The sequence below is a fragment of the Penicillium robsamsonii genome (genome assembly GCF_028829455.1).
Source record: "Penicillium robsamsonii strain IBT 29466 chromosome Unknown utg000003l_segment0_segment0, whole genome shotgun sequence".
In the NCBI taxonomy this organism is placed as follows: Eukaryota; Fungi; Ascomycota; class Eurotiomycetes; order Eurotiales; family Aspergillaceae; genus Penicillium; species Penicillium robsamsonii.
In genome coordinates this window covers 1,555,033-1,566,796 of record NW_026643221.1, presented here as the reverse complement: position 1 = coordinate 1,566,796, position 11,764 = coordinate 1,555,033, and the positions used below count along the sequence as shown (strand labels likewise).

The 11,764-nt window shown below is 48.6% G+C and overlaps 3 protein-coding genes across 3 annotated transcripts; 2 read left to right on the top strand and 1 right to left on the bottom strand.

Annotated features, from left to right (window-relative positions):
- Positions 1 to 497: 497 nt before the first annotated feature.
- Positions 498 to 1,918, bottom strand: N7447_005324 (uncharacterized protein; the record flags this gene model as incomplete). The annotated part of the gene is made up of 5 exons (XM_057229586.1): positions 498 to 947; positions 1,028 to 1,236; positions 1,293 to 1,432; positions 1,489 to 1,715; positions 1,784 to 1,918. 5 exons carry the CDS (start codon positions 1,916 to 1,918, stop codon positions 498 to 500), a joined length of 1,161 nt encoding a protein of 386 aa, XP_057084676.1.
- Positions 1,919 to 2,570: 652 nt separating this feature from the next.
- On the top strand, positions 2,571 to 4,507 carry N7447_005323 (GMC family oxidoreductase; the record flags this gene model as incomplete). The annotated part of the gene is made up of 3 exons (XM_057229585.1): positions 2,571 to 2,601; positions 2,774 to 3,487; positions 3,546 to 4,507. 3 exons carry the CDS (start codon positions 2,571 to 2,573, stop codon positions 4,505 to 4,507), a joined length of 1,707 nt encoding a protein of 568 aa, XP_057084675.1.
- A 4,714-nt stretch (positions 4,508 to 9,221) lies between these two features.
- Positions 9,222 to 9,882, top strand: N7447_005322 (uncharacterized protein; the record flags this gene model as incomplete). Its single annotated transcript, XM_057229584.1, has 2 exons — positions 9,222 to 9,415; positions 9,498 to 9,882. 2 exons carry the CDS (start codon positions 9,222 to 9,224, stop codon positions 9,880 to 9,882), a joined length of 579 nt encoding a protein of 192 aa, XP_057084674.1.
- Positions 9,883 to 11,764: the final 1,882 nt, after the last annotated feature.

Genomic DNA, 11,764 nt, shown 5'->3' with positions numbered 1-11,764 from the left:
AATATGGGACAGACTTGGTATGAGACACAGATAAACCAGGGGGGAACAGGATCGTGGTGATCAATGGAGATTGGCTCAGATGGTTCGACGGGGACCTGCATATCCAGGCCAGTCCAAAATTTGCAGCGCTAATGAAACTAGCTGTGTGCTAGGTTGTTTGAATTGGACCCGATGGCATAATGCACACATGACTCGGCTTCCTTTCTACACTTTATAATGTTTTCAGCACTAACGAAATATGAAGTATGTTGTGTGGAGGCTCAGTCCTGTGAAAAAAAAAACAGAATGTATTTCAAGGACAAGACCAATTTGTACAGGTAGAAAAGAAATAAAAACACCCTAATGTCCAAATAAGAATCCATCCCATAGATAATTTATATACTTCTTGGCCCATACTATATTCATCAAGGCTCTGCAGATTTTTGGGGTGCAGGGATCAATACCCGCCAACCTAAGTAATTACATATATACAACACCTCGCATTCCGTAAGTGGCGCTCATCGATGCGACACCTGACTCTCCCACTCCTTCGGAGGCGATGTCGAATGACCCACTCCAGATCCCTCCTCGAAGGTCCATGGTTCACTCTGCACGACAGTCTCCGAGACAACAGTAATATCCTTGGAGCCCGGCTCGGACTGAGCTAGGATATGCTCATCGCTGCCCCATGCGGATGCCTGCATATGTGATGGAGCAGCAGCATTTGTCTTACCCTTCTTGGTATCACCCTCGCCGCGGGTTGTCAAGGTCTGTAAACCTCGGCTAGAGAGCGGGTATGGCTGACCTGATGTCTTTCCTCCCGAGGAACTGAAGATGTGAGAGAGACCGATTTTCCTGAAGCCCTTGCGGATAAGTGGTTGGATGATGGGCAGGTTTGAAACAACGATTGAGACAAAAGTTTCACGACAGGCCCATTGGGAGCCAGATTCAGCTCCGTCAGGGCTGGACTGTAACATGTGTGTCAGATATATGATACGTAATAGGCGTGTTTTTCTGTATAGGTATATTATCATTGCATGGCACGTACCTTCATAATCGTAGCAGCCCGGATAATCCCAGCTAGCATGACGAATGTAGCGCCAGAGAAGAGAACCATAAGGGGGAGCTTTCGTTTCAGGTTCAGGTTGACAGTCCAGAGAAGTGGGAGCGGGATTGAGAGAAGGTAGATGTCCGTGACAATGTTGAGTACGACGACGACAAAAACATAAACGTGGGATTTGGTTGGCTGACAGAGATCTGTGCAAATCTAGTCAGATAAGAAGACTACTATATCTGGTGACAATGTAACTCACTGCCAGGATCAGGGTGGATCTGCCAAAATGCATGGAAGGGCTGACATGACAGCAGGAGGGACAACGCTGTTGCGAGGTATGTCACACCTAGAATAATATATCCCAGCCGAACTCGGGTGGGGAGGTGTTGGAGGCCAGTCCTGTAATATGCTCAGCGAATTGTTTCATTATGTCCAAGGTGATGTGTGAAGCGCACGTCAATCGAGAGTAAAAGACTGCCAAGCTGAATTTGACCAGCCAGAGAATAGCCACGTATAATGACCATCCAATGATCTGGATCTTAGACCCAGCAACACGATTGGACCACTCAGTCGAATGGGGATCGAGGGTTGCTCGCTGCTCAGGTGTCATGTAGCTGTTAGTCAGGCCCTGGAATTTGGCACCGACGAGATACGCCGCTACTGTTTCGAGTACAAAAAGGATCTATCAAGGAGCAAGGCGTCAATTATAGTTCTTTCAACGGTGCTCATAGGGCAGGCAAAATAACATACCCCCGCCAATGGCATGAGATAATCATCAAGTTGGAAATTGGCTGGCCCAACGAGCTTCCATCGTACCATAATACGTATGATAATGATTAGAAGGGCCAAGGACAACAAGGTCCATGCCTCGACGTTACCGGCCATTCCTAGAAGTCGGTAGTTCGCAAAGCGGAAGACAAGACAACGGAAGATGAGGACGGGAGTTGGAGGGAATTAAAAAGAAAGCCTGCAGCCAGACCGGCCCACCAGGAATTTCCAGAACGTCGAGAATTACTATGTTATACAACTTAGCTTGTCAGGCTAACCCCATAGCGCGAATGGTCAACCCCTGGAAGATCATCCATGTAAAGATCATCCATGGAAATTTGCATGAACCCCACCAGCTCCACCAGGTCCACCACGTCTAAGATAGAAATACCGCTGTAATTGGTGCGGGGGGTGAAAATCCGTTTGTCCGACACGGGAGGCATGTCCCGACCCACGGGTTATACTTTGGAACCGTTACAGGCTTGGTGGGGGGTTCAGGCTACAAGCCAACTTATCATTGGCGGACTCATCAAGTAGCTGGATCGGGACGTTAGAAAGCTTTGAGACTTGCATGAATTACCACATTGGGAATAGAGTCTTCCCCTGTAGTTTTCTCCGCTGTTCTCCGTTGGAAATCACGTATTTATTCTTCCTTTCCTCCAAATAATTTCCCACCCAAATTTCAAACTTGTTTATTGGTGCTTGTATTTTTTTGCTGATTTCACTTCCAATCCGACATCGGTACCGTCTCATCAGGTCGTTTCGCACCATGTCCACATTTGACTTCATCGTCGTCGGGAGTGAGTAATCATCATTCCGCTCTAGCTTTGTTGGCCCACACAGGTCTCATGATCGTAAATGGAGAAAACGAACTTGAGAAATGAGACCAAATCCGCCCAAATCCCAACAAACAAAACACCCCACATCCACCCATTCTCCAAATCCAAATCTTCTAATACATCTATCTTACAGCCGGCCCATCTGGCTGTGCCCTCGCCACCGGCCTCGCAAACTCTACCGCAAAGCCCCGCGTCCTCCTCCTAGAAGCAGGCGACAATTACGAAGATCGCAATCTTCGCATCGACGGCCAGCGATGGCTCACCTTCCAGGAGCAGCCAATGAACTGGGGATACAAGACCACCCCGCAGCCGGAGTGCAACAACCGTGAGATCGACTACAGTCGCGGCCGGTGTATGGGCGGGTCAAGCTCCATCAATTTTGGCGTGTACAGTATCGGGGCACGTGACGATTACCAAGAGTGGGCGAGAATTGTCGGGGATGAGACTTTTGCGTGGGGAAATGTCCAGCAAAAGTTTAAAAATCTAGAGACGTTCCATGGGGAGATTCCGGAGGGCATAGATAGGAAGTATGCAGACCCGAAGAAGGAAGATCATGGAAGTGAGGGCCCGTTGCATGTGGGCTTTGCACAGGAGTGGGAGCGGGATTTAACAGACGTCTTGGATGTGTTCGAGGAGGCTGGGTTTCCATTGAACCCAGATCATAACTCGGGGGATCCAATCGGGATGTCGGTGTTGATTAACTCGACGCACAAGGGGTTGCGCTCAACAGCCGGGGACCTGATTAAGGAGAAACTGGATAATTTGACTATTGTCACTGGGGCCCCTGTGCAGCGTATCCTCTTGGAGGGGAAGCAGGCTGTGGGCGTTGTGTCGAACGGGACCGAATGTGAATACGCCCCCCTATCCATGCTGCGAGTTACCCAGATACTAATACCCGTAAACAGACCGCGCCGAAAAGGAAGTCATCTTATCCGCCGGTTCGCTAAACGATCCCCGCATCCTGATGCACTCAGGCATAGGCCCCGCCGCCCAACTCCAGCAATACAATATCCCCGTCGTTCACGATGTACCAGCCATTGGCCAGGGGCTCCGAGACCATTGCTTCGTACCAATGGTGAACACTCGCACAGAACATAGCACGGACCGAAAAGCCTTTTATGGCGACAAGGCCGCCATGGATGCCGCGCTGGAGCAATGGCAGGAAGACGGGACAGGGCCTTGGTCGAAATTTGCCTGCGAGTTGGGCATCGGCTGGTTCAAGCTGACTGAGCAGCTCACTTCCTCATCAGAGTTCAAGGCCCTCCCAGCAGATGAGCAGAAGTATCTTCTACAGGAGACCGTCCCTCACTACGAGATCCTCACCCATTTCCCTGTTCACTGGGTCATCCCAGATTTCCCGCCCGAGGCATTGAGCTACTCCTGTTTGCTTGTCTTCTTGTTCAACGCACAGACTCGCGGGGAAGTCACATTGCAATCGTCGGATCCCGATGCTCCTCTCTCTTTCAATCCCAAGTTCCTGGCCCACCCATTCGACCGCCGACTCGCGATCGAGGCTTTGCGCGACTCATTCCGCATCGCCAAGCACGAATCCTACACAAAGGACAACGTGGCAGAGTTGGCAATGCCCAAGGGCGAGTCAGACGAGGATTTGCTCGAATACTGGCGGCAGAACATCTCGTCGAGCTGGCACATGACGGGCACGGTGAAGATGGGTAAGAAGGGTGACGTGGACGCGGTCGTGGATCCAGATTTCAAGGTCACAGGTATTGAGAACCTGCGTGTGGCAGATATGTCGGTCGTGCCTGTGTTAGTGAATGCGCATGTTCAGGCTACTGCGTATGTCACTGGTGCACTTTGTGCAGAGAAGTTGATCAGCCAGTATGGCCTTTCGAGGTCCAGCCTTTAGATCAAACATCACCTACGAGTGTTGGTGCATCAATTCAGATCATACATATGATATCTCTATGTAAAATATAAATGAATTAGCGAAGTTTTACTCGACCATCTGAATAATGAGCTAAACATAGAAAGTGGTGTCTCGGTAGTTGTCCCGAGGTCCCCGGGAGGTGGAGAACTTTTCCAAGCCGATAAACTTCATATTAAAATTATTCAAAAAACAAATCCTATTGTTGTCATATAAAGTGGGACATAAATACCATACTAGCGTGTCCCGGGGATTATCGGTGATTACTATTACCAATTAAGCAAGTGGTAAGAAGTACGGAGTAATTAGGGCGTGGCTTTTCTTTTCACCTAGCGCTAGACACCACGGCGGTAGCCAAATAAGGCTTAGCGTGCCTTCCATTAATATGTGTACATACACAAGTGCGTAAAATCATGGGACAACGGGTATAAATGAGACTTGAATGATCAGTTACAGACCCTAGACAAAGAACTGATCCCTTTCTTCAGGCTAATTCTCTTCACACTTAATAGGAAGATACTTATAACTTTTTTAAAGGCCTTGTTACCGCTTGTAAGTAAGAAAAAGAGGAAAGGACTCGCGTTATCCTCAAAGAATCTAAGGCGCCAACCGAAGCTTCCGATACGACGATAACTAATACAAAGGAAGGTCAAAACTATACGTTTTAGTCGCCGAGGATAACCTTGTCAACAGTACCATCCTAAAAAAGCGATTAGAAAAATTCGGTTACCAGATTCGCTTAACGGGCAATAGCAAGGATATAATCGTGCCAAGCGCCCAATACACCTAGGTTTGGTGTTGGGAGCTTGGGGGGGGGGGGGGGGGCTTCCCACTCTTTTTCTAGTGTTTTTAATCCTCTGGTCTAGGCTCTCCGTTGACATAGTAATATTTACTGTAGTGATGCCACTGGTTTTTGCATCATCAGCGAGTCCTGTGAAATCTCTTCCTTTGTCTCGTAGAAGTCGTCTTCCGGGGATAGAGGCCGCTAGGCTCTTCTTCCGAATCTGAGTATGCTTCTGGTCTTGATGTCTCAATAGGCCCTCAGAATATCATGGAAAGAGAGTTCCCATTTTAACGATCATATGTTGCCGCCAAGGGTAGAAGTGGCTGCGTGTTGGTTTTCTCGAATTTACTGGGCAGCATCGAGGAAGTCGCAAAAAGTGTGATTATCTTCACAACTAACGCCAGGAATATTTTCGGTCTTTGCTATTTGTAATATGTCGCATTATACTTCGCAATGACAACCAAGTGAGGTTCAATATCTGGAGAAGCCATATCAGTAGAAAGGAAGTTCTTCAAGCTGCAACACCGGCCATAATGTATCATCCATTTCAGTCTTCCGATGGGGAAATTGAATGTAGATGCGCATGAAGGCTTTCTTAGTCCGGGCTCTTGGATCGCAGCATAGATATTTAGCCGAGGCGAAAGAACGGAAGCCATACTCGTCGTTTTCCTCCTGGTTAACCTGATAGCGTTGCACTAGCCGTATTGGGAGGTGGATAGTTAACTGGTGGCTTAATTGCCTAAAATACCAGGCCGACAATCAAGCTAACTAACTAGTTAACTAACGTATTTCACAAGCGAGTGACGCACACAAGCGAGTGACGCACCCCAACCAAAACGCGTCCATGATTTAGCACTTAATCATTTCAACCCCCCACCATGCCACCAATTCGCTCTCAAAGCTGTCAAAATTCAACACAGCAAGAGGGTAGGATATTATTAGCTATCAAGGCTTTTAAAAATCAAGAATTCGCCTCTATTCGTGGAGCAGCACGCTGTTTTCAAGTGCCTGAGGCCACCCTCCGTCGACGCCTCCGAGGGGTTGAAAGTCGCGCGACTTCACGCGCAAACTCCCATAAATTGACATCAATTGAAGAGGAATCTCTTCAAAAATGGATCGTCTCTATGGACTCTCGTGGAGCAGCTCCCCGCCCTACTACTGTACGAGAAATGGCGAATCTTTTACTTCAACAACGTGGCATAACCCCAGCTCCTTCGGTCGGCGAAAATTGGGTTACAAACTTCATTAAACGATATCCTCTCCTCTCCTCCCGATTCTCGAAACGATATAATTTCGAACGTGCAAAGTGCGAAGACCTAAAGATTATCCAAGAGTGGTTTAATCTTGTTCAAAAAACCATCTTTCAATTTGGGATCGATCCTGAAGACGTTTATAACTTTGACGAGACTGGTTTCGCAATGGGATTAATCGCTACTACGAAGGTAGTTACAAGAGCTGAATTCTACGGTCAGCGCCCGCTTTTACAACCTGGAAATCGTGAATGGGTGACTACTATTGAGTGTATAAATTCAGCGGGGTGGGCCCTCCCTCCGTGTATCATTTTCAAAGGCAAAGTCTACTTAGAATCATGGTTTGAAGGCCTACCAAACGACTGGCGAATTGAAGTTAGTCCTAATGGTTGGACTTCAGATGAAATAGGAGTTCGCTGGCTTAAAAAGCTCTTTATTCCTAGCACTTCTCTTCGTACGAAGGGAAGGTATAGGCTGCTAGTTCTTGACGGACACGGGAGTCATTTAACCCCAAAATTCGATGAACTTTGCGAGCAAAATAGGATAATACCTATTTGTATGCCTCCGCACTCCTCTCATCTTTTACAGCCTCTCGATATTGGCTGTTTTGCTGTGTTAAAACGATCATACGGGCGGCTGGTGGAGACAAAAATGAGGCTCTAAGTGAATCATATTGATAAACTTGACTTCCTCGAAGCATACCCCCTCGCACGAATTAAAGCTTTTAAATCGGAAACTATCAAGAATAGCTTCGGAGCAGCTGGTTTAGTCCCTTTTTCACCAGAAAGAGTGATCTCGAAGCTGAATATTTAACTTCGAACCCCAACACCCCCCCCCCTAGCAGGGGGAGCGATTTAAGCCGGAATTTCACACCAAAAACACCTACTACAGAGAAAGAACTACGTCGACAGGCTTCGTCAATCAAAGCTTTACTTCGTACGAGGTCTCGAAGCCCGCCCAGCCCGTCAGATCGTGCATTAAACCAGCTTATAAAAGGCTTCCGTCTTATAATGCAAGGTGCTATTTTTTTAGCGAAGGAAAACAAGGAATTACGCGCTGAAAACGAGAAGCAGAAGCAAAAGCGGACTAGATCTCGAAGGCCGATCACTTCTGAAGAGGGATTTTCAATTGAAGAAGCTTCTGCATTAATTATGCAGCAACAGGAAGCAAGTGAAGCAAACCCCCCCGGCCCTAGCACCTCTAGAGAATCGGGTATTCAGCCACGTACTCGGCCCCCCCGGGGGTGTGGAATATGCAGATTGCCAGGGCATCGAAGGGAAACATGTCCAAATAGACCACTTAATTAGTTGAGCTGATTTAATGACATTTTTGTTGATATAAAAGAAGTTGAAATCAGTAGGCTGGTTGGGGTGCGTCACTCGCTTGTGAGCGTCACTCGCTTGTGAAATACGTTATCTACGGTATAGTTGCATAGAGGGGATTACTACAGCGACCCTCCCCCCTTGTCCTAACTAGAGTGACTCCCCCTGCCTGAAGATTAGGTCATACCTTGAAGGATTTCGTTAGAGCAGCCACATTCGCTTAATTTAATTATAGCGCCAACCCGAGTACGGCCTAGGGAATAGTGAGAGAGATCATCCTACTTATGATTATTAGACAACAACAAACCCCATAAATGCGTCGAAGACCTCCACCGAGGAATCAACCCAGGACCCATCGTGTGGGCTTAGGCCTACAAAACCTGCGTAAAAAACAGGTTTTGGCAGAATCCTCGGTAGGTGTGTTAGGCGCTTGGCATGATCCATCCCATCCATAAAATTTCACTAGCTGTGTGAGTGGGAGGATGGGAAAGCCTACAATGAGGCCCCGCCAACGTGTATCCACTAACGTATAGAGTGGCGAGTGATAGTCAATAATAGGGAGGTGTCACCTAGCCTTCGAAACACGAGCAGCATTGTCCACTGCACACTACATGGACTGAATCGAGCTAATAGTAGTAATAACAGTAGTAGGAGTATAATTATGAGCTATTAGGAACTATCTAATGACATAACTGGGACCTTGATGACCTCAACCTCGCAACCCGGTATTGAGGAGACCTAGTTCTCTGAGGAGGTCAATTGGATGGTCCGGCAATTGCTCAGACCAATACCTAGTTGCCTAAAGAATTCGTTGTAATATGTTTTCGCGCTCGCATTGGGGGAATCTTGCCCGGTATTTCGTACGTTGCCATCCTTGTCGATCGCAGCTCTCGTCATATATAGCCGCAGGCCCTGATCTGTCTTACAAAAGGTGGTATACCCAATGTCCGGCGTGTAAACGCTAGGCACATCCTTTGGAAGGAGGTAAGGAATGCCATAGAACTTCTTACCAGGCTCAGAGGTCTCCAGTTCGACAATTGAGCTGTCCAGGCAGAGGTGAGTCAGTCTTTTTGGTGGATTATTTATATATGTATAATCCGGGGAAAGGGACTTACGTTGCTAGAAAGCCATCTGGAACGTGGTGAGGGTCGACAGCTCGAACCTCAGCTATATTCGGATAGGCTTCATGCGCCTGAGTGACACCTTTGTAGCCGATGAGACGTCCAAACACGTCCATCACCAGAGTATTATGCTTCAGATCGGTGGTTCCAAATGGCGCGCTTAAGTCATACTTGTTGTCCCGGTCAACCAGATAAATACCGCCATCCGTGCCGGACACCATGATCGAGTTTGCTTCACCGTCCATCACTAACCGGAACCCGGCGTTCGTTGTCTTTGGCTTTTTCATTGTGTTCGCCACATCGTTTAGAGTCGGCGGATTGGATCCGGTGTCGTTCCCGTCGAAAGACTTAATCACGTCCTTAATAACCCCCTTGGATTCGTGGACATTGGTATCATTCCAGCCGCTCGCCCTGTAGGGATTGGTAAGCAGTTAGAATGGCCTTTCTTTTTAACACAATCCGGCGCGATAGGCACTTACGTGACACAACCCAAAGATCTTTCATAGAGAATCTGATCAACGAGGTCATACTCCCACATATCCAGGGCCGCTGCATGGATCCGTTCCTTAGCACCAGCACGCAGTTCCACACCGTCATGACAAGGTGCCGATGCATTACCACCGAAGGTTGCTTCCGCCTGGACGTAGACAGATGGAGTATGGATGATGCCGACCGTCTTCTTGAACTTTCCATTGAGCACGTCTATTCCGCACTCCAACGCAAAGGGCAGACCCAGGTCGCCTGTCATCTTAAGGTTACCAGATGCCTGGAAGACAGGTTGAACTCGAACCTCGAGGCCTTTGAGCTTGCTATCCTCCTTCCCCTTAACGCTAGCACGCGCGGTTCCAGCTGCAACTTCAAGTTGGCCCCCGAGAAGTAATTCTAACTCTCCCTCCACCGTGGCGTCGAAGGCAACACTGATGGAAACTTGGGGCCCTAGCCTAGGTTACATGATCATAGTGTTAATCGAGGACGGTTCTTTTCCATATGGGATGGAAGATATACACGGAGAGGGATGAAACTTACGTGATGATTCCCGGAATAGTGAGAGGACTAAACGGGGCCGCGGTGACCTGCTTGGCCTTCCGATCCTCCAACGGTGTTGACCACTTCTTTGACCACGTCTTTGAGGCCAATTTGCTATGGATCGTAACCCCGAACACTGCATCCAGTGTGAATGGGTCGCGATTAACGAATTCCACGAAGCCCTCAGTCACCCCTTCCAGAATGCTGAATGCCAGTCGTCCGTCGATGTTGAAATCGGCGTGGATTCCGCACTTCACACACCGCAGATTGAACTCCATACCATGGTCGATAGTCTGGGCCAGGCTGAAGCCATCCCCAATCCCTAAGATGGAGGGGGGCTTGTTCGTGACACTCTTCCCTTCGAGATGTTTGTCGACCGTTACATCATAATGGATTGAATGGTCAAATGGGACCCCAAAGCGAACCAGCCACAGCTTCGCGCTAACAACAACGTAGGTGCGCATCATATCATGCACAGTAAGCAGGACAGGTACTGCCTTAGCGAACACACTGACAATTTTCTATATATTCTTGAGTTTAGCTTCATCGATCTTCAAATCCACTGAGAATGGCCCAGGTCATCTTACCTCACTCATAGCTTTCAAGCCTTCCCAAATATCCCAAAAGATTCCCCGCTCAGCCAATTGGTGACTGGATCTCCTGGAAAGTGAGGTCCCGCCCATCTCTGTTGAGTTCATCTCATTCATCTCGCCATCCATCGGCATGATATCCAGGTAGTCCACCTCTTTGGTCATGTTGGTGGTGTCAATGTCGGTGTTATTGAAGAAATGATGCAGGGCGTCTGGGTTGGTGGTGATATCGTCGCCATTCTCCGAATCCGAAGGTGGTTGGGCAACGCGTATGTGCCCGCCTGTCCCAGAGTGTTCTGATCTCTTTTGCCCGTCACTAGACCGGTAAGTCCCCCATGTAACTACTCCCGAGTGAAGTGCTTTCTCCTCTTCAATCGGGATAATCCCCATCACAGCGCACTGGGAGTCCGCCACGGTGATGGGGCGAGTAGTATGGAAGAAGCTGCGCTTCCCAGAGCCGTGATCACCACAGCCTGTGTGGTAGGTTACTAGGGTCATATCGCTGGACCAAAACTCTTCAGCCACTTGGAGCGCCTCGGGTGTTCTGAAGCAAATCTGGATGTCGTCATCATCACAGGTGATACTCTGAATCTTGGTAGAGTGGTCGAGAACAACTGCATGTCGCGTGAAGTTTGCCTCGAGTGAGGCGTGCTTCGCGCCGTGGACGGCAGCTATAGAAAAGTCAACTAGGTATTAATAATGAGACTTTCGAACTGTTATTGCTTACGGCGATGGCCCTCTTGTGTGTAGTGGAGGGTCTTTATCAGGCCTGGACGCAGGTGATCGAGGTGATCAGGGTCGTGCCCAGGTGCCCATCCTGGGTGTAGGACGATGTCGTCGCCTGAGAAGGAGGGTGTCACTTGTAGCGGATCGTTGAAAGCGCCATGAAGACCAATGGCACTTGAGGTGGTCGAGAGGGCCACCATACCCACCAAGAGGTGAGTCAACCACATGCTGACAAGTCGATAGGTCACGAAAGAGATGTTCTGACCTGGGGCTCCCCTTCATCGTATGGCGAGAAGCTCCTCTAAATAGTAATGGGTCTTGTCCCTGGTAACTACCATGGGGGGACATATTGTCGATCTGAACCTCAACGTGCGTCGCAGGATCTACACGGGATGCCCGATCGGAAAGGATCGCGTTGGT